Genomic DNA, 22,830 nt, shown 5'->3' on the forward strand with positions numbered 1-22,830 from the left:
TTCAGTATGTTACAGACTATGTCCCAAATTTTGCAAGCTGCCTGAGGACAAAAACTGATTTGCCCATGGCAACCAATCACATCTCAGCTTTCATTTTACCAGAGATATGAAAGGTGAGCTGTGTTTGGTTGTAAAGGGCACAAACAAATAGATAAATGTGGGCCTATTGTATGCCATAGTAGTGTGTATATAGGCGGTGCACTGTTCTAATGATACAGCAGTGTGTATGTATATACTTGTATATACTTTTCTCTGTTTTCAAACATAGTATGCATATTTATTGACTATTTACTGTATATGTCTATTTATACACTATGCCTAATTGTGATACTGTCACAACAGTATGTGTATTTACAGGTTGTTTGTATTTATGCGTTACGCTTGTTTTTAGGAATGTAATCGTAACATTTGCTATTGTGATATTGCAGTAGTCTGTTTATATACAGACTGTATTCTACTTTAATGAGGCTATTTATTATGTCTTATGTCACTTATGTTCCAATAATATTTGTGAGTTTAGGTAAATTCTGATACTTAAAATGTGATCACAGATTAAACACACACACACACGTATGTATATATATACATATATATATATATATATATATATATATATATATATGTGTGTGTGTGTGTGTATGTATGTAAGATTTAAGTAGTTAATCTTGTTTCCCTCAGTCTGACAGCAGCACAATGCTGGGGTAACTATGCCCCTGTGAGCTTGCAGGACCTTAGGATAATTTTAATAAAAAACAACCGGAGGAACTAGAGCCCCTCCCCCCACAAGGGGATATAAGGCTCCCTTTAACCACTCCCCATGAGTAATTATAACGTATAACAAAAAAAAAACAACATTAAGAGGGAAGGAAGCTTGTGCTGCTGTCAGACTAAGGGAAACAAGATTAACTACTTAATCTTACACTTCCCTGTCATCTGCCAGCAGCACAATGATAAGGATTTACATAGCCCAGGGTGGAAATGTAATATAACAGCATCTATTGCAGCCTTTGGAATGTGAGATTTTCGGATTATAAAACCTCAAGTCTGTAATGCTTGTAAAAAACTTCAAAGGGATTGAACCTCCTTTAGCCCAACAGGCAGCGACCATTCAGGTAGAGCAGCATTTGTAGATATATCTCAGAAGAGATTCAATCACAACCATCTGGATAGTGTGGGTTTGGAAACTTTGGAAACTTTCTTACCTGCTTTGTGCCCTGGTATACCACAAAGAGATTTTTCTCCTTCCTAAAAGGCATTTATCCTTTGAAGATAATTTTTTTAAGGCATCTGAGCAGATACAAGGTTTTTACATTCTTATATTTACCAGTGGAGACATCAGGTATGTACTGTGGAAGAACTATGCTCTGGGTACCATTAGTGAAAGTAGAGACTTTCAGAGTAAAAGATGGCAAAAATCTTAGTAAACCCTTATCAGATAGAACGTAGTGTGAGGTTCCCTAGCCGAGAGCAAACACAGTATGGTAGGCAGCCCACCTCCTCTTGAAAACTCTGCACGGATCCACCGGGACCAGGTGCGTGCACTGGAAACAAAGGAAAAGGCAAATAGAGTAATGCTGTTTTAAACGAGGTCCGTGTCTTGCAGAACTATGCAAACTGAAGGCAATACAAATCAGATGAATAAAAAAGAAAAAGCCACAGTCCAAGCTTGACACAAAACCCCATTTACACCCAGCATTTTGACATGTAACCATAGGCAACCAGAGACTGTAGCACATACGTTGATTTTACTATCCTGTTCTAGTTATTTTGACTTGGAAATTGTGCATAACAAACTAGACAGGATAGAATCAAACTACCAACAGTCATGAAATACAATCCTAGTAATGTATAGTGATGAGCGGCATAGGCCATATTCAAATTTGCTACATTTCACGAATATATGGATGAATATTCGTCATATATTGGTAAAATTTGCATATTCGTTATATTTGCTTTTTTATGCGCATATGCGTAAAATCATGCGCATATGCGCACATTCGCGAATATTGAGCTCTCCCTTCTTCATAGGGAACTAATAGGCTAGTGCATTAACTCTGTGATTTTTTGCTCATTGAAACCAATAGTCCTTTGTGGTCTATGGGTCTATGGGGATCTCATGGTATGTAAAACTGTAAGATAAGCAGGAGGGTCTCGGCAGTACAGAAGATGGGAGACCGTGCGGTGGTTCGAGTCCCGGGGTGGGACGGAGTGTTACAGTGTTGTGGTGAAACTTTTCCCATAGCAACCAATCAGATCGCTTCTTTCATTCTTCACAAGGCCTCTGCAAAATGAAAGAAGCAATCTGATTGGTTGCTATGGGCAGCTGGACAACTTTTGCTTTGCACAGGTTTTGATAAATCTCCCCTATGGGGAAGATTTATCAAAACCTGTCCAGAGGAAAAGTTTCTGAGTTGCCCATAGCAACCAATCAGATTGCTTCTTTCATTTTTTTAAAAGGCCTCTGAAAATGAAGAAATGATGTGATACTTTTCTTTTGGACAGGTTTTGATAAATCTCCCTCTATGGGGGAGATTCATCAAAACCAGTGTAGAGGAAGAGTGGTCCAGTTGCCCATAGCAACCAATCAGATTGCTTCTTTCATTTTTAACAAGGCCTTTGAAAAATGAAAGAAGTAATCTGATTGGTTGCTATGGACAACTGGGCAACCTTTACTCTGCACAGGTATTGATAAATATTCCATTATGTTCCTTAAAGGGGTTATCCAGGAAAAACTTTTTTTTATGTATCAACTGGCTCCAGAAAGTTAAACCGATTTGTAAATTACTTCTATAAAAAAATCTTAATCCTTTCAGTACTTATGAGCTTCTGAAGTTAAGGTTGTTCTTTTCTGTCTAAATGCTCTCTGATGACACGTGTCTCGGGAACCGCCCATTTTAGAAGCAAATCCCCATAGCAAACCTCTTCTAAACTGGGCGGTTCCCGAGACACATGTCATCAGAGAGCACTAAGACAGAAAAGAACAACCTTAACTTCAGAAGCTCATAAGTACTGAAAGGATTAAGATTTTTTAATAGAAGTAATTTACAAATCTGTTTAACTTTCTGGAGCCAGTTGATACATTTTTTTTTCCTGGAATACCCCTCTAATGGTACCCCATTAACCTAGTTCCCACGGTTCAAACACTCAGTTAATTGCCAATTGACCTAGTTCCCACGGTTCAAAGGCTTCCTTAATTACCAATTGACCTACATTTGTCAATTATGAGTAAAAAAGTTAAACCACAACAACACTCCGTCCCACCTCAGGACTCGAACCACCGAACGGTCTCCCATCCACTGTACTGCCAAGACCCTCCTTCTTATCTACAGTATTACATATGGAGCTCTCAACGATATAAACTAAATTTGTAAAAATTATTTGATTGTGAATGTTTTATCTCCTTTTGAGTTGGAAAAAGTTTTCTGGATTTCCCATGGCTGCTGGTGGGACATGGCTGTCTCCCACATTTGTGGAAGCCATTGCTCCGCAGCCATGTATCCGAAGTGTGTAAATTAGCACCTAACAAATTAGACGCTAAACAATCAATAAGAGAGCGAGCTTTCTTGGAAACAACCATGCAGCCATCCGATAGTATTTCTGCTAAAATAGGATCTTGTTTTAATACATGTAGATGTTTATAAATTATGTTATGAGCCTTATCAAAATTAGGAGAATAAGTTAGAGCTAAAATAGTTTTTTTTAGGTGTCATAGCTGACGGACAGTAATAATTCTGCTCTATCCCTCCTATTTACATGTTTGTCAGCTGTATTCAAAATCCTATTTGAATAACCTCTTTCTTGCAACCTACTCATGTATTTTTTTATTTCATAGGTAGTAAGTGTAGCATTGTTCTTTTTTAATCTGGTTAGCTCGTCTATTGGAATGGCCCTGGTGGTATGTCTGGGGTGGTTGCTGTCAGCTCGTAACAATGTGTTTCCCGAAATGTGCTTTCTGTACGATTGAGACTGAACAGCACCTCCAGCTATCCCAACCAGGGTCACATCAAGAAACAATACGGTATCTCTATAAACCTCAAAGGTGAATTTCTAATTAAAATCATTACCATTGAAATACTACATAAGATCTGGTACAGAAGATACATTGGAACGCCATATGAAAAGCACATCATCGATGTATCTTCCGTACCAGTGAATGTCAGATGCAAAGGGGTTGGATTCCAAAAAAAACAAAAAGAGATTCCCAATATGACATAGTAAGGTTTGCAAGCGACGGAGAGTGTCTGGTCCCCATAGAAACTCCACTTATCTGTAAAAAATAATTGCCATTGAATACAAAATAATTATGGGACATCAGAAACTGGGTCGCCTGCAAAATAAAGTCACATAAATCTGAGGAATAATTACTATGTTTGGGTAAATGATACTCGAGAGCAACTAGCGCTAAATCCCAAGGGATGCTGGTATACAGCGAGACGACATCACATGCCACCCAGCTGTAACCAGCATCTCATATCACGCCATCCAATTGTGTTAGTACATCCTTGGTGTCCCTCAGAAAACTGGGACCCGTTGAACCAAGGATTTTAGCATTTGGTCTAACCAAGACAAAATCCTTTCAAGTATGATCCCCTTGAGGATACTATGGGGCGCATAGGTGGAGGTGAAATACCTTTATGTGTCTTGGGTAGATCATATAGGATTTGTGTGAAGGGATGTGTAACCAATAAGAATTCCTTCTGATTCTCAGTGATAGCTCCTAATGCTACACCTTCAGATAATAATTTAGTAAGTGCTATTGAAAACTAAGGGGTGGGATCACCTGCCAATTTCCTATATGTGGAACTGGCCTTTAACATTTTAGACATTTGATCAATGTAACGGCTGGTGTCCATGACAGTAACCATCCCACCCATATCGGACATTTTAATGGTGTGATTCTTGTCATCATTGAGAGAACGTACTGCCAAAAGTTCACCACCCGTTAGATTACACCATTTATGTTGGTCTGAGTGAATTTGTTTGCCCAGAGCAACAAAGTCTCGCATGACATATTCTTGAAAAGTATCCATATGATCCCATGGGGATTGGAATTACGATGTGCCCTGTTAGTATGAGCATCACGGACAATGTCAGCGCTGGAGGACTAAAGTTCCTGTAAAGCCAACAATGGCAATTGTTTGTGAAAGTTCATACCCTTGAATTAATTGGTCATAGGTTGTTGTATACATTCATCATTGTTACTTTCAACATTTTAAAAGTTATTTTCATTAGTAAGATTTCTTACAAACTTATTAACCTTATTAAGAATTGAAAACATTAAACGTATTAGTGTTGGCAAAATTAAGACCATTGAACAAAACTTTAATTTCGTCCATGGTCAAAGTTCTGGACAATAAGTTTATGACCCCTTGCGTGGTTCCTGATTCCTGAGTTGATGACTGTTTCCACCATTTTCTGGGATGTTTCCTGCTACCTCTTCGATATTTCTTGTGGCCCATTGCGGCTTCTTCCTGCGAGGTTTGCAGTAGTAAGATGGAGGTTCTCACCACGTTCCGACTCCTGCTCCGAAGAGCTAAATGTAACCTTAGGTATATTGGCTCCTTGTTGTTGTTTTTTTCAAAATGGAGCGGAGATTGTCTCCCCGTTCCCACCTTCCCCACTCATAAACCTGTTTCAGCTTGTAATCATTAGTGTCCCACAAGAATTTGATCTTTTTTGTTTGCATGATATCATTTTTCAAACGATCAATATTGTCATAAATTTGCTGCATAAAAAGATCAAATTCTGGTAGTACATTATACTGTGTAACTTCTTCCTTAAGTTTTTTTATTATTTCAGCTTACATAGTGTCCAACTTGTCATTCTCATATTTGACCATTAGTCCCATGTGTAGATAATTTGTGAGCGTAGTTTGGTCCCACCATTAGCGAGTCTCTTGGCATAATAATGATTCCAAGTTGTACAGTAGGACTTTTAAATTCACATCATTGCAGGCTTGTGGCTGTGTCAATGAAAACAGAAGTTCAGCTTTTTGAGTGCGGTTTTTTTAATCTTGGGACATTCTGAGCAATATCGTCCTCTTAAATTTGCCTTGTGGGTTAAAATCCAATCACCATCTAATCCGTGACTGCAGATACAATGTATGAATCTCAAAGTAATGCTGGACAGGAGGGGGCATCAGCTCAGTCCTTGAACCAATGCAAACACAGTATGGTAGCCAGCCCACCTCCTCTTGAAAACTCTGCAAGAATCCGCCTGGACCAGGTGCGTGCAAACTGGAAACAAAGGAAAAGATGACACAGTTACTTTACCGCACAGATAAACCCAGGGGCTTCCGGCCCTCTAAACTGTAGTCCCGTCATGGCCTTTAGAATATTCTTTATTTCTGGGATTTGGAAAGGCTACCAGCAAAAAATGCAGATCTCTCAGCTGGCTGTACTTTATTGTACTTGGAGAAAAGCCCTTATCAGCCATCTTGTAGAAACTCCAGTATTTAAGGAACAAAAGGTGAACATAAATCAATCTTCCTGTCAGAACATCAGGAGGGAAAAATCCATATAACTCTGTATATGTCTTATTGATGACCTCACTCCTAGAGTGGGAATGCATAGTCCATATTTGGTCCGAAAAAACCCTTGGCTTTAAATCTGGACCTATCAATCTCCAAGCTGTCAGATTGAGAGACGTTGTGGCGGAGCTGTGTGCCCTAAGACACTGGGTTCTTCTGTACAGGAAGTCTCCTATACATCCCTCAACTCATCAACACTAGCTGAGAGAACTATGACCTCTTGGGCCAAAATGGAATCACTGCAATGACTGAGGCTAGATCCTGCTGAATCTTTATTAATACCCTCAGTATTATTGAAGTTAGTGAAGAAATATATGCTAGTTGGAATGTCTTAGGTATGGACATTGCGTATACTACAAAAGGGTAATCTTAAAAAAAAAAGGGAGCTGACGTTCTTTAGTTTGTTATTTAAGTGAGAGGCCAAAAGATCAATTTCCGGTACTTCCCAGTGGAGTATGATCTGGCTTAAGATCTCTGGATTCAAGGACCATTCTCTTGGAACTGTCATATTCTTACTCAAACTATCAACTAGAACGTTCTGCACTCCCTGATATGGACAGGAGATAACCTCCTTATTCTGAATACTACCCAACCAAAAATCTTCCTCACCTCCAGGAAGAGGACTTGAAAACTGGTGCCTCCTTGTTTGTTTATGTAAGACATGAAGAGCATATTGTCTGCTCTTTCCTGTATTGCTCTCCCAAGGAGGAGAGTGGAGAATGGCTTCAAAGCATAAAAGATTGCTCTGAGTTCTTTGTGGTTGGAGGAAAGAACCACAATTCGTCCGAATTCCGGACTCCAGAGACTGTTCTGTCTTGTAGGTTAGCTGTACTGTCCGAATTCCGGACTCCAGAGACTGTTCTGTCTTGTAGGTGAGCTCTTCATCCCGAGCCTGAAGCATCCATTAGGATAATTATCTATAGTGGTTCTTATAAAGACCATCCTGTAAGTCCGCCACCAACTTACTGGTCTTCTTGTGTTTGTGGACGGTACATGAAGGGTCTATATCAGACAATCTTCTGTTCAATCTTTGAAGGATCTCCAACTGAAGCGGGTGAGGATGCAAATGGCAAGAGAGGAAAAGCCTAGAAACCTCAGAGTTCTGAGGAACACTGCGCAAGGCATTCAAAGAAACCAATATCAGAGATTGCTGGATGTATTCATGGTTAAATCTGATTTGTCCAGATTGATAATCCAGCCTAGAGCTGAAAGGAGGTAATTCTGACTAATGAGAGCTAGCAAAGATCTGCCAGAGGTGAGGTATAGGATAACTCTTATTTTCAGTCACCTGACAATCACCACCATAGCAGTAATGATCAGTCAGTGGTCAGGTATAGGATAACTCTTATCTCCAGTCACCTGACAATCACCACCATAGCGGCAATAACTTTGGTAAATGGGATTGATGTTATGTCAAAGGGAAGTCCTCTGAATTGAAGGTGATGCAGAATTCCTTGAATTATTACTGCAATCCGAAGGAAGCTTCTGTGCACTGGCTTTTTCCCACATAAAGGCCCTAGGTCCATAGAAGTGGATGGTACCTCCCACAACAGCAGTCTGACCCTTTGTCTGCACTAGCTGAATTAATTTTAAGCCCCCTTGGACAACTTAACAATTTCCATATCGACTTTAGGAGACCGCTAGAGCCTTTTCAGGCATTTATAACAGCCTTATAAGACTGGTGAGGCCTTCTACCCACATAAAGGCCCTAGGCCCATAGAAGTGGATTGGGCCTCCCACAAACAGCAGTCTGACCCTTGGTCTGCAGTAGCTGAATTCATTTTTCAAGTATTTCCAGAAGGAAATATTATCTTTCTTAACTCTGGGGAATCATAGTAGTTAGAAGAGATGAGACAGATGTCCCTAAGGCTAGGATTCCACTTGGTAATTTTTCTAGTGTTTTTTTTCACTGAAAAAAAACGCCAGAAAAAATGCCAGTCCAATTTCCTGCGTGAACTTTTAATACATTTTTTATAAAGTGTTTATGTGTGTTTCACTTTTTCTTCTCAATTATTTTTTTTTTTTACATTTTATAGGTCGTACTACTACTCCCAGCATGGAACATACTGTTGGCTGGATGGTTGCAGCCAATCACCGCTCTCAGAGGGAAATATGAATGAGCGATGTTCTATTCATATCACTGGCTGGAATATAGTGTAGAGATGCGGAGCGCAGGAGAAAGCCACTCCGCATCTCTGCAATAGATAGGACGATCGCAGCGGGTCTCAAGAGTGATACCTGCTGTGATCTGTACTTAACTGCAGGTACTACTACTCCCAACCTGGAGCACTCTCTGCTCCATGTTGGGAGCTGTAGTACCTGCAGTTAAGGAAAAATCACAGCGGATATCACTCCTGACACCCGCTGTGATCCTGCTGTATAATGTATAGATGCAGGTGGCCGCTCTTCTATGGTCCCCTGCACTGACATATATATATATATATATATATATATATATATATACACCTATTCATATTTCCCACAGAGAGTTGTGATTGGCTGGAACCATCTGGCCAATCACAGCTCTCTGCGGGAAATATGAATAGGTGTATATATACGGCAGTGCAGGGAACCATAGAAGAACGGCTGGCCGCATCTATAAACTATACAGAAGGATCGCAACAGACTCGGGTGACCTATCAATTAGTACATGTACTACTACTCCCATCAGGGAACAGTGTGTTCCATGCTGGGAATAGTAGTACCACCTAAAAAATAAAGAAAAAAAGTGAAAAACACACACACACTACATTTTTGTTATTGTCGGCTATATTTTTTGTGCCCTGCTCGCACACATAAATTGATCCCTGTTTAAAAATTTATTAAAAAATTTGTTATAAAAAATATACATTTAGTTAAATACAATTTTTTCCATCACTACTTTATCTTTTTTATTATAATTTTTTTTATCATACCCTACGAATTTTTTTTATTAAAAAAGGTATCTCCATCACTTTTTTGGAACGCTAAAGTCCAAAAGAGAATAAAAACCGCCTGAAAAAATGCCAAAGTTAAAACCCACATGGCGTTTTTCTTGGCGTTTTTTTTACTCCCATAGACTTCTATGGGGAGAAAATGCCACCATTTCAAGGCTCAACATGCTGCAATTTTACAAAACCGCCAAGGAGCTGAAAGAGAGTGAAAAAACGTCAAAAGGATTAAAAAAAATGCCAAACTGATAAACGGCAAGTGGAAAAAGAATTTAGCGATTTCTCATTGATTTACAGCTAACATCTGGCTGTAGAAATTGTGTTTTTCTTGGCGTTTGGAAGTGGAATTCCAGCCTAATAGTTGTCTCTTCAGAGGTCGGAAGGCTAGGTCGGTATGACAGACAAGTTGTGTAGTCGCTGTCATCAGGCAGCAGATTGTCACCATTTTGTAACCTAGTTGTCTTCTTTTAGCAAAGGCTTTGCTCCCAGATCTCTGCGAATCCACAAAGGAAAAAATACATTCTGAATCTACAAAAAAAATCCTGAAGAAAAATTAATTGTAAGATGGAGAATAAAGCCACATTGTACAGCAACAAACACAGTGAAACGAAAATAGTGCAGGGCAGAAACAGACCAGCAGTACCAGTAACAATCAGCTCCAGGAGACTGAGATCAATCCAGCCTCCTTATATAGAGGCCAGGAGGAACAGACATAAGCCTCTCCTGAGAAACTAATAAATAATAATGTACTATACATATAATATACAAGACATATCTATAGTCTGAACCAGCCTCCAATTATAGAGGCCAGGAGGAACAAACATAAGCCTCTCCTGAGAGAGACTAATAATAATAATGCAGTATAAAATGCATGACATATCTATAGTCTGAACGTCTCCTTATATAGAGGCCAGGAGAAGCAGATATAAGCCTCTCCTGACAGAGGCTAAATAATAACAATGCAATATACATATAATATACATGACATATCTATAGACTGAACCAGCTTTCTTATATATAGAGGCCAGGGGGAAGCAGATATAAGCCTCTCCTGAAGGAGGCTAATAATAATGCAATATAAATATAATATGCATGACATATCTATAGACTGAACCAGCCTCCTTATAGAGAGGCCAGGAGGCAGACAGACATAAGCCTCTCCTGAAAGAGGCTAAAAATAATAATAATAGTAATAATAATTTAAAAAAATGTAATATACATATAACATACATATAATATACATGACATATCTATAGTCTGATCTATTTAAAAAAAGGATATAGCAGGAGCAACGACCACAGAGCTACAGCTTATCCAGCAGAGAGCCGTCAGTCAGCTGATCAGTCAGGTTATCCTCCAGTCAGCTGATCAGTCAGGTTATCCTCCAGTCAGCTGATCAGTCAGGTTATCCTCCAGTCAGCTGATCCCCTACATGAAGTTACTCCAGATAACAGCAGGTATATCCCCCAGTGCAAGCTTATATACATGCAGGGGAGCGAGTAAAAACCATCATGACTGCAGCGAACAGTAATATAGGAGAATTCCCTGTACAGAAGTGGCGCACATCCCGCCCAAGCCAGAGACAGATAAAAAGCACAGCAAGCATAGCGCCACATTCAGCAATGCTGCCCCGGCTCTAAGGCTAAGTTTCCACTTGTTTTTTTTTTTTCTGACAGTTTTTGGAAAAATCCCACCGCAGTTTTTGAGCCAAAGTCAGAAGTGGATCCATAAGGGAGGAGAAGTGTACACTTCTGGCTTTGGCTCAAAAACTGCAGTGGTAGTTTTTCAAAAATTGCCAGAAAAAAAACCAAGGGGAAACTTAGCCTAACAGCAAAGAGTGCACCAAAAACACACAACAGAGCTGAGTGAGTCCTATAGTCCTGCTCATAGGACAGGAAAAACTCAAGGGGAATGGTTACAGGGAGCCTTATTTTCCCTTGTGAGGGGGAGGGCTCTAATTACTCAGGTTGTTTTTTTATTAAAATTGTCCTAAGGTCCTGCAAGCTCACAGGAGTGGAGTTACCCCATCATTGTGCTGCTGCCAAAAGACAGGGAAATATATATATCAGAGACTGGCACGAATGATGGCACATCTGTATTTGTTGTTATCAGTGTTATAAATAATGACACTAATCTGCAGTGTATGCCTCAGTTATGTTTTATTTATTTGTTTTCCCTGCAGATATCTTAACCAGACAACACCAGCAGAGTTATTAAGCACACAAAACAGAGAGAAATTAGCAAACCTCAAACAAGCACTGAATGCTCTGGGATTTAACAGTCTTGTAAGTTGTTCTGAACTGGGAATTGCATGAACTGGCTTTAATAATTTAATATTTCAGAGCTAGTTAGAAGCCCACTCTTATTAAAAAGCAAAGTGATAGTAGCTTTAGTATAACTATGAGTAGAGAGATGGCGATTCAAGTGTTATTAAATCAATGAAAACCAATAGGTTACATTATGTGGTTGTGCATCCTTTTATACACTGAAACAGTGGCATAGGGGCTCCAGGGGCAAATTTTTAACCTGCCCCCTCTCCATAGTATTTTATGGAAAAAGTAGTACGGCTCATTACAAATCCCTAAGTTTTTTTTTGTTTTGTTTTGTTTTTTTACAGTCATAGTTCTTGTTTATATAGTTTTAGAGACAAACATAGCAAATGCTCAACTATTAAATTAATGAAATATAATGTTATTGAGAGATAACTGTGAATGCCACCAACCACCTTTTAGGCTTAGTTTTCAACAATGAAACAGTCATCACTGGTACTACACCAGCCAGCTGCATGCTTTCTTGTGCCTAATTCTTTTATGTTTACCTCTGTATCTGTATGATACCACTGGTTAAGGCCCCTTTCACACTGCCGTTATGCCCGTCAAATACGGCTGTCAAACTCTCTTTTTTTTTTGCAGTTTGACGGCCATCATTTTGACGGGTCATAACGGGCAATAACGGGTCCCAATGGACCCCATTATAGTCAATGGGGTCCGTCGGGCACCGTTATTTTCAGAGAAAAAGACGGTGCAAGCACTGGAACCTCCCCGAAATGTTCCACAAAATGTTTTTTCTTTACACTAGTTTAATATACATATGCATATAAGGATAGACATTTAAATAAAAACTAATGTTACATTTTGTGAAGATAATCTGACTTCATCTGACAAATAGATTGACAAAGGCAACATATTCTTTAAATAATAGATATAAGAAGTTGTGTATAATTTATTTTCTAACCTGAGTGAATGCACAGCTCGCTTTGAAGTTGCAGAATTCTTGAGGAGCATCAGTGGAAAGACGCTTTTGTTAAATTAATTAATGAATATTTTGTCAAATATTTAAAGGGAAAGAATGCCGCAGGGAAGGATGGAAGCAGACTCATTTCTGAAACATGCTTACAAAATACTCTAGTGGAACTTACTAGCTGGCGGTGGTTGTACAAATGAGTGTAAGATTGGAAACTTGGTCACTCACTGCTGGCCATATCATCATGAAAATCTAGATAAAAGAGATGTCCAGCCTTTAAAAATAGATGATCTATCCTGAGGATAGACCATCAATATAAGATGGGTGAGAGTCCGACTCCTGACACTTCTGCTAATCATCTTTTTGAAAGAGACATGGCTGTAGCCTCATTATTGTGTCCACTGGCCGCATGCTGGTTTGTACTTACAAATCATATACTATTTGTATTGGCAGTACTGCAGTGTTGTCCCATTCAAGTGAACCTAGCACAGCTGCTAATCAGAGTTGGACCCCAGCAGATCTAATATTGATCACCTATCCTGATGATAGACCATCAATGTTTAAAGTCTGGGTAATTTCTTCAGTAGTTCTCTAATCTGAACATCTTTGGTCCACACTGAAGAGGTTCTGGGAGCTGCTGCTGCCAGCTGAAAAAAAAGTCCATGGTTATTATGATACATTTTGATAAATTTATAGGACTCAGCATTTTATGCTTTTCCAAGAATTACACTGAACCTTACTAATAGATTTGTTTGGTTTTTACTTCTCCGTTTTGCACATTTAGGAAACTGAAAACCTTTTCATGATCCTCTCAGCAATTCTGCACATTGGGGATATTCGGTTTACAGCCCTGACTGATGCTGAAACAGCTTTTGTGTCTGACCTGCAGCTTGTAGAACAAGGTGATTGTGATGCGATTTTTCCACAAGTATATGGTGACTTAAATGGGTATTCCAGGCCAAAACTTTTTTTTTATATATCAACTGGCTCCGGAAAGTTAAACAGATTTGTAAATTACTTTGATTAAAAAATCTCAATCCTTGCAATAGTTATTAGCTTCTGAAGTTGAGTTGTTTTTTTCTGTCTAACTGCTTTCTGATGACTCACGTCCCGGGAGCTGTGCAGTTCCTATGGGGATATTCTCCCAGCATGCACAGCTCCCGGGACGTGACATCATCATTGAGCAGTTAGACAGAAAACTTCAGAAGCTAATAACTATTAAAAGGATTAAGATTTTTTAATAGAAGTAATTTACAAATCTGTTTAACTTTCCGGAGTTGTTGATATATAAAAAAAAAGTTTTTGCCTGGAATACCCCTTTAAGCTACTTTCACACTGCCGTTGCGCCCCATCAAGAAGGGGCGTCAAACTCTTTATTTTTTATTTTTTTAAAGTTTTACAGCCATAATTTTGATGGGGGGGGGGCAATGGGCAACAGTGGGTCCTGATGGACCCCATTATAGTAAATTTTTAGCGGGAGTAGCAGGAGAAAAAGAGAACACAAGCTGTATTATTTCTCCTACTATTCTCCCTAGCGGCCCCAACGGTCGTTGCACTACCGCGTGACAAGGGTAGTGTGAAAGTAGCCCTATATGTGTATTTTGATTGCTTGAATCACAGGCCACAACCTATTGTCCACATATCAAACCTAGAGTAATTTCTCAAAAAAACTGAGGGATCAGGTTACATGCTGCTCAAAGGAGTCTATAGAGAGGGTAGGGAAAGTGTAAGCTGCAAAGTGAGACAGAAGCAGAGAGAGAGAGAGAGTGAGAGATAGAAGGACACACACATACAGAAAGGCTACAGCCTCTCGTAGTAGATGTTATTACCCACACCAGTGCTTGATAACTAATCAAACCAGTATTTATGACAAATATTTCATGTCTACTGTAATCTAAAGCAATATCAGAAAATACTAAAAGTAGTAGTAGCAGCAGTTATTGTAAAATTAGGCCTCTTTCACACTATGAAATTTTTCCGTTTGGGAACTCCCGTCAGAAGTTCCGTCACTATATCGGGGAAAACCGGTCGTTACAAAACCCCTGACGGCCGTGACTAAATCGCATTGCAGCCTAAGGGGTTTTGCAACTGCCTGTTTGCACCCGTATATGACCGTAATTCATTACGGACGTTATACAGTGACGGGACATCGTGGAGGAAAAATTACTGCATGTAGGGGTTTTGTAACGACCGGTTTTCCCTGATATAGTGATGGATCTTCTGACGGAAGTTCCTAAACGGAAAAATTTCATAGTGTGAAAGAGGCCTCTGGAGGGCCACAGTTTGGAGTCCACTGTTTTAGGTCATAAATATAAAATCTGTTAACTACAAAGTGAAAACAAAGGAAAACATGGTACCTTTTCAAGATGGCCTCATAATTTATAGTCACTCTATTAATGAAAGACATTGGAAATAGACAAGAAATTTACATTAAAAAGGGATTTGACTTTCTTGCTAAAGAGTGTAATAAAGTTTTAACCTGTTCTATCTTGATGCATTAATAGTATGAACTACTGTCATTTCATTCTAGTGGCTGGAATGCTGCAGATATTACCGGATGAGCTGTCTACTGCCTTAACAACGGATGTGCAATATTTTAAAGGTAAAAAGTCACTACTAGAGATAACTCGGTTTACAATGGGCAATAACCATTACAATGTATCTCCTCTTTAACATTGTAATGGTTCATGTTCACCAACCCCAAGCCTGTGCCTAACTGAAATATCATTAAGGGTACGATCAGACGAGTGGATGCACAGCGTATTTTACTCTGCGGTTCCGCTGCTGAAGGACCCCTACAGGGTGCCTTTAGATGTAACTGCTCGGAGTGGCACTATGCGATGTACGAGTTGCCGTGCATGTGTGATGTACTCGCACACATCGCGGCCACTCCTCCTGCTCCCTGAGCTAGGCCGAAAGCAGCCACGCAGGAGTGCAGCAACTCACACATCGCAGTGTATCTGCTCATAGCAGCATATTGCCGCTCCGAGGAGGCATATCTAAAGGCACCCTGTAGCGGTCCTTCGGCAGCAGATCCGCAGCATAAAATACGCTGTGGATCTGCTTGTCTGAACGTAACCTAAAAGTTATTATTGAACACAACCCTCTACAATACAAGTCTTGCTCCATTCCTGACAAAATAATCCTTGCAATTACTTCAGGATATATGGGATGCATTTACTGAGAAACAATATAAACTTGTTTGAATAAGAAAGAAAATTTTAGGGGATCCTTATCAAAACCTGTCTAGAGGAAAAGTTGACCAGTTGCCTATAGCCACCAATCAGATTGCTCCTTTCATTTTCTTAAAAGGCCTCTAAAAAATGAAAGAAGTGATCTGATTGGTTCTATGGGCAACTCAGCAACTTTTCTTCTGGACAGGTTTTGATAAATCTCCCCCTATGTGTACAGAGCTAGTAAAATATATGTTTTTCTGCTGTCCAGGAGATATGATAACTCGTAGACATTCTATGGAGACAGCAGAATTCTACCGAGACCTGCTTGCAAAATCCCTGTATTGCCGTCTGTTTAGTTATTTAGTAAACACTGCCAATTTCTACCTCCAGAATCAAAGTGATCAGAACAGGTAAGAGCTCAGAATGGAACAAAAATTTGATATTTATAATTTCTAAATGGTGATTCTAATTTTATTTTTACTTCTTATTGTTATGTCTGACAAATAAAACTGCACATTTTGTGATATACAGTGGACCTCTTACATCAAACCTATCACAGTTTTTCTTTACAGCATATGTACACATTTTCAGCATTTTTTTTTTATTGCTCCAAAGTATTTAGAATAAACATGTACAGCAGTATACAGCTCCAAGGTACATCAATATGACCTTATAGTTACTAATAAAACACAGGCTATCTCAAGCCCTTTGTTTTACAGTCTATATGTTAGTAAGAAGACAGGTCTGAGTTTGTGGAGTAATATAAAGTTTGAATAGACAACACTTAAAAATGTTATTAATCTGTAGTATCAAGACGCATAGGTCTGTATGGGAATAGCGGATGTAAAATGGTGGAATATTTTTAAACATAACTTTTTACCAACATACCTATAGTTTAGTTTAATTCTTTCCATGTTCTGGTCTACCTGTATCTAAAAAAATGGTGTCTGAAACATATCTGTAGCATTTTGCCAACAAAAATTACACTATTCATTTGTATTGGTAAAAAGGCTTTGGCTAATTCATCAACCTTTTTATGCCACTTTTCTAAATCCGAAATTAATATGGAGTGCTGTATAGCGGCAATAGAACATTCCTAATAAAACTGCGGCTCTGTATTATGGACCCAAGCAGTGAGACAAGTCTGATCTTTCAGTATATTAACAGACTGTGAAGAAAAATATACAGTAGGTAATTTTCTTCTCTTGATGCTAGAAGAACATTTGCTGGGAGATTTGATGAAAAAAAAGAAAAACCATGAATGAGACATTGGGAATTATAAGCATATAAAGCATCTTTGATGGTTCTCCTTTACACTCTATAAACTGGTTACGTTACCTGCATAAACATTGGCGTATCCTCAAGTGAACCTTGCAGCAAGGAACACAGCTAGGGGAAACACACTGAGCTCAAGCTATACCAGTCATGAGGGAATTCTTTGCAAACTGGCAAGCTGATTCATGTGCTTACTGTTAGTACAGTCAGGGGTGTGTTACTGATGCTTACCAAATGTACTATGAATATACTCTTTTTACACATACACAATATATTAACCTCTTAAGGATGCAGGGCGTACCTGTATGCCCTGCGCCCGGTCCCGGTATATAACGCAGGGTCACGCCGTGACCCCGCATCATACCGGGTCGGTCCTGGCGGCTAATGAAAGCCGGGACCCTGGGCTAATAGCGTGCGGCACCAATCGTTGTGCCGTGCTATTAACCCTTTAGACACAGCGTTCAAAGTTGATCGCCGTGTCTTAAATCAAATTAAAAGCTTCCCGGCAGCTCAGTTGGGCTTATCGGGGCCATCGTGGTGATATCGCGATGTCCCGATCAGCTAGAACACGAGCAGATGTCCCCTTACCTGCCTCCGTCGCATCTGATCGGCAATTGATTGCTCCAAGCCTGAAATCCAGGCTTGAGCAATCAACCACCGATAACACTGATCTGTGTAGCAGATCAGTGTGTGCAGTGTAATAGCCACTAGGGGGGATATAACACTGCAAAAAAAAAAGTTAATAAACATAATTTAACCCCTTCACTAATAAAAGTTTGAATCACCCCCCTTTTCCCATTTAAAAAAAAACAGTGTAAATAAAAATAAACATATGTGGTATCACCGCATGCGGAAATGTCCAAACTATAAAAATATATCATTAATTAAACCGCACGCTCAATGGCATACGCGCAAAAAAATTCCAAAGTCCACAATAGGGTATTTTTGGCCCCTTTACATCATGAAAAAATGAATAAAAAGTCCGATCAATATAAAAATGGTACCGATACAAACTTAAGATCACGGCACAAAAAATTTGCTCTCATATTGGCCCTTATGCGGAAAAATAAAAAAGTTATAGGAGTCAGAGGATGACAATTTTAAACATATAATTTTTCCTGCATGTAGTTATGATTTTTTTTTAGAAGTAATACAAAATCAAACCTATATAAGTAGGGTATCATTTTAATTGTATGAACCTACAGAATAAAAATAAGATGTCATTTTTGCCAAAAATGTACTGCGTAGAAACGGAAGACCCCAAAAGTTACAAAATTTAATTTTTTTCTTCAATTTTGTCGCACAGTGAATTTTATTTTCCGCTTCTCCGTGGATATTTTGGTAGAATGACTAATGTTGCTGCAAAGTAGAATTGGTGGTGCAAAACATAAGCCATAATATGGAATTTTAGATGCAAAATTGAAAGCGTTATGATTTTTAGAAGGTGATGAGGAAAAAATGAAAATTCAAATACGGGAAAAGCCCTGTGTCAGGGGTACTCCGGTGGAAAACATTTTTTTTTAGGCCTTTATAAGTCAATTAGTGCCAGAAAGTTAAACAGATTTGTAAATTACTTCTATTAGAAAATCTTTACCCTTCCTGTACTTTTTAGCAGCTGTATGCTACCGAGGAAATTCTGTTCTTTTTTTTATTTCTTTTTTGTCTTATCCATAGTGCTCTCTGCTGACACCTCTGTCCGTGTCAGGAACTGTCCAGAGCAGCATAGGTTTGCTATGGGGATTTTCTCCTGCTCTGGACAGTTCCTGAAACAGACATCAGGTGTCAGCAGAGAGCACTGTGCACAAGACAAAAAAGAAATTAAAAAAGAACAGAAATTCCTCTGTAGCATACAGTTGCTAAAAAGTACAGGCAAGGTAAAGATTTTTTATAGAAGTAATTAACAAATCTGTTTAACTTTCTGGCACCAGTTCATAAAAAAAAAAGTTTTCCACAGGAGTACCCCTTTAAGGGGTTAAAAAGACAGACTTTTACAAAAATATATATCGCAGGAAATTTACCAAGACTTATGTAGCCATACATGTCACCCCTGTCAACCAAGCATGCGCCTCAAACAATCTGGTACATCTGAGACTACCCATGCAGCAGCCTTAGAAGTTTACGCCAGCTCGGAGCTCATAGTTTTCAAGTACTTTACCTGTGAGCAGATGTAAATTGTAATAAATTAGGTGCATGCTTCCTATCACCCAATGCTGTGCCCTCTTCCTGCCCAAAATGACCATGATGTAGAATAGTAAAAAGTTGCCAAATTTTTGTGCAAAAATTACTGACTTTTCCCTGGTCTGCACAAGGGGAGCTCAGGATGCATATACCCAGAGTGTGTAGGATATACAATCAGGGAGAGAGACGAAGATAACGTTGATGTAATTGCTAAAAAATAGTATTGAAATTTAGTCCTTAAAGGGAACCTGTCATCATTTTTAAGTTGCCTGAGACACCAGCAGCATGAAACAGTCAGACTTCCTTGTTCCAATAATATATGATTCGCTATGAAAGGCTGCAGTGTTTCGATGAAACATTGTCATAAAACATGCTGAGAACAGGGCCGTCATCTGGCTGGGTACTATACAGGCTAGTGGTATAAGAGCAATGTGTTATGTAACAGATGAATTTAGGTTGCGTTGTGGTTGTGTTGCAGTGCATGCATTAAAGGAGATGTCTGGTGCTCACTTATCTTATTTTATCTGTTCCGGGCTGAAAAATAAAAGAAAACAAATTTTCTCTTACCTGCCTAGGCTCCCCCGGTGCTCCGGTACCGGTGTTCAGTCCCCGGGCTGTATTCTTCTTATTTCCTGTTAGCTCGGCACATCACACGGAGCTTCAACCTATCACCGCCCGCAGCGATGTCCCGCCTCGGCCAGTGATAGGCTGAAGCTCCGTGTGATGTGCCGGGCTAACAGGAAGTAAGAAGAATACAGCCCAGGGACCAAACGCCTGTACCGGTGCACCGGGGGAGCGTAGGCAGGCAAGAGAAAGCTTATTTTCTTTTTTTTTTGCAGCCCGGAATGGATACAATAAGAAAAGTGAGCACCGGACATGTCCTTTAACTACTTTTAAAATGCTGCTGTTAACCTGCTTTTTTAAATATTTGTCATTTGTTGCTATGTAGCAGTAGCAGTTAGGGAATATTTACAATAATTTATTTAGAACTTGCTTATTAGTTTTATTTGCTATTTCTGCGTCTGCTTAAATAGCGCCTCAACCATGCACAGTTTAGGAAAGAACAAAGATTCAGTCCAGATCTGCATGTAAATACACACTAAACATGCGGCCAATTGCAGAATCAACATGCAAAGACATGCCAATATTACAGTAATGACATTTCTCCTTGACTTACTATTACTGATGTGATGAAGTTACAACCACGATGCAACTACCATAAAAGAGGAGCGCTCTATATTAATCTATATCCGTATATGTGCAGGACAGATTGTTATCTACTGGAAGTAAACAACGAGGTTCCATTCAAGTATCTTTCACAGGCCCACATAACTTTCATTACAATAGTGAATGCGTTGTATATGCTAAAACTGCAATACTCATTGAATGTGTATTTTTCCTCCACTTAAGAGACAAATGACAAGAAAAAAAAGAGCATATTTATGACAAACTATTTTATGCAGGGAATTCAAATTTTACTATTAAAACCTAAAAAATTCTAAAATATGAAAAAAAAAAATCTGAGAAATGGATTAAAATAATTATCACTAAAGTGTTAAGAAGCTAGTCACTGCTTCTAGAATACAGTCAGATTAACATTCACTGCTGTTAAGAGAGGTATCCCTCCCATGAATATTAGTGAAAGACAGAAAGCCCAAATTCCAGTTCTGAACTAAAAGGGGTACTCCGATGAAAAAAAAAATATATATATATATATATTTTTTTTTTTTATTTTTTTTTTTTTAATCAACTGGTGTCAGAAATTTGTAAATTACTTCTATTAAAAAATATTTCGTCTTTCAGTACTTTTTAGCATCTGTGTGCTACAGAGGAAATTCTTTTCTTTTCAAATTTATTTTTTGTCTTGTCCACTGTGCTCTCTGCTGACACCTGATGCCGGTATCAGGAACTGTCCAGAGCAGGAGAAAATCCCCATAGCAAACCTATGGTGCTCTGGACAGTTCCTGACACGGACAGTGGTGTCAGCAGAGAGCACTGTGGACAAGACAAAAAAAATTTCAAAAAGAAAAGAATTTCCTCGGTAGCATACAGCTAAAAAGTACTGGAAGTGTGAAGATTTTTAATAGAAGTCATTTACAAATCTCTTTAACTTTCTGGTACCAGTTGATTTAAAAAAAAAAATGTTTTCCACCAGAGTACCCCTTTAATAAGCTGAGTTGCACCCTTATAAGTAATCACAAAATAGTTCTTTGCTCTATTCCTCGTGTACCGATGTAAAGTGATTTATGGGCATAATGAAGCATAAACTGAGGTTCTTGACTCCTCATAAAATTACAAAGCTGTAAAATGGGCACAGAATGTACAATGTCTACAGTTATACATTATATAGAATGTCATATAGGACTGAATGTTTCTCCATAAATCTACATCTCACAAGTACATCTTGTACTGTAGTTTTCTAATAACTTGGGACAAGAGACTGTTTTCAAATGAGAACAAAAATCTGTTATTAGATCTCGGAGGTCTCATAAATAATAGAGCCAGACAATCTGACCGTATGAACAATTTTTAGACAAGAATTGTTCATGATCTCAAGTATAACTCCAAAATCTGGAGTGCCAATCCATTGCCTGACCTACCAGCATAGTAACCAGAAGCATAGTCATAGTACAGCCAACCATACAATGGGGTTTAGAACTTTGTATGTGTTTAATTATTTTAGGTATAGGATCTTTTTTACTATGTTGTTTTGAATGTTGATCTGAATTTTAGATCTTATGATACACTTTCATTTCATTATATACATACAGTAGATGCAACAAGTCTACAGTAGTTCCCTCCATTATTAGTAGTAAGTGATGTACTGTAAAAGCTAAAAAGCCTTGTGATCTTATAATGTCTTAGATGCTAGCTTTCCATCCATGAGAGTGAAATATAATGTGTACTGTTTGAATACATACCGTATTTTTCGCGGTATAAGACGCACTTTTTCTTCCCCAAAACTGGAGAGGGAGGGGGGGGGGGGGGGGAAGTTGGTGCGTCTTATACGGCGAATACACACACCTATCGCGGCGGTACCTGCGGCCATCAACGGGCGGGACCCGCGGCTAATACAGGACATCACCCTCGCGGTGATGCCCTGTATTAACCCTTCAGATTCGGCAATCAAAGCTGACCGCCGCGTCTGAAGCGAAAATAACACTAACCCGGCTTCAGTCGGGCTGTTCAGGACCGCAGTGGTGAAATCGCGGCATCCCGAACAGCTTACAGAACACCGGGAGGGTCCTTACCTGCCTCCTCGGTGTCTGCTCCCCTGCATGTCCGGAGCTCTCCTTCGTCGTCATCACATCGTCGCGCACACCGTCCCATCATCCAATAGGAGAGGCATGCGTAGTGACGTCATGGCGGCGACGGAGAGCGAGGATACCGGGCAGCAGAGACGTTCTGGAGCGATGGGGACACCCCGAGGACGCAGCGACAGTGATGGAGGGCGACATCCAGGGCAGCGGTGACGGGTCCGGAGCGGCGGGGACACATG

The 22,830-nt window shown here is 39.4% G+C and overlaps 1 protein-coding gene across 8 annotated transcripts in view; it reads left to right on the forward strand.

Annotated features, from left to right (window-relative positions):
- MYO16 (myosin XVI) overlaps positions 1-22,830 on the forward strand; it is a 483,589-nt gene that overhangs the window by 306,707 nt on the left and 154,052 nt on the right. For all 8 annotated transcript variants that reach the window (XM_056555738.1, XM_056555737.1, XM_056555733.1 and 5 more), the window contains 4 exons: positions 11,642-11,744; positions 13,487-13,604; positions 15,233-15,304; positions 16,147-16,288. In XM_056555738.1, coding sequence (XP_056411713.1) covers positions 11,642-11,744; positions 13,487-13,604; positions 15,233-15,304; positions 16,147-16,288 — 435 coding nt within the window. The remainder of the gene's footprint in view (positions 1-11,641; positions 11,745-13,486; positions 13,605-15,232; positions 15,305-16,146; positions 16,289-22,830) is intronic.

The sequence above is a fragment of the Hyla sarda genome, chromosome 2 (assembly GCF_029499605.1).
Source record: "Hyla sarda isolate aHylSar1 chromosome 2, aHylSar1.hap1, whole genome shotgun sequence".
NCBI lineage: Eukaryota > Metazoa > Chordata > Amphibia > Anura > Hylidae > Hyla > Hyla sarda.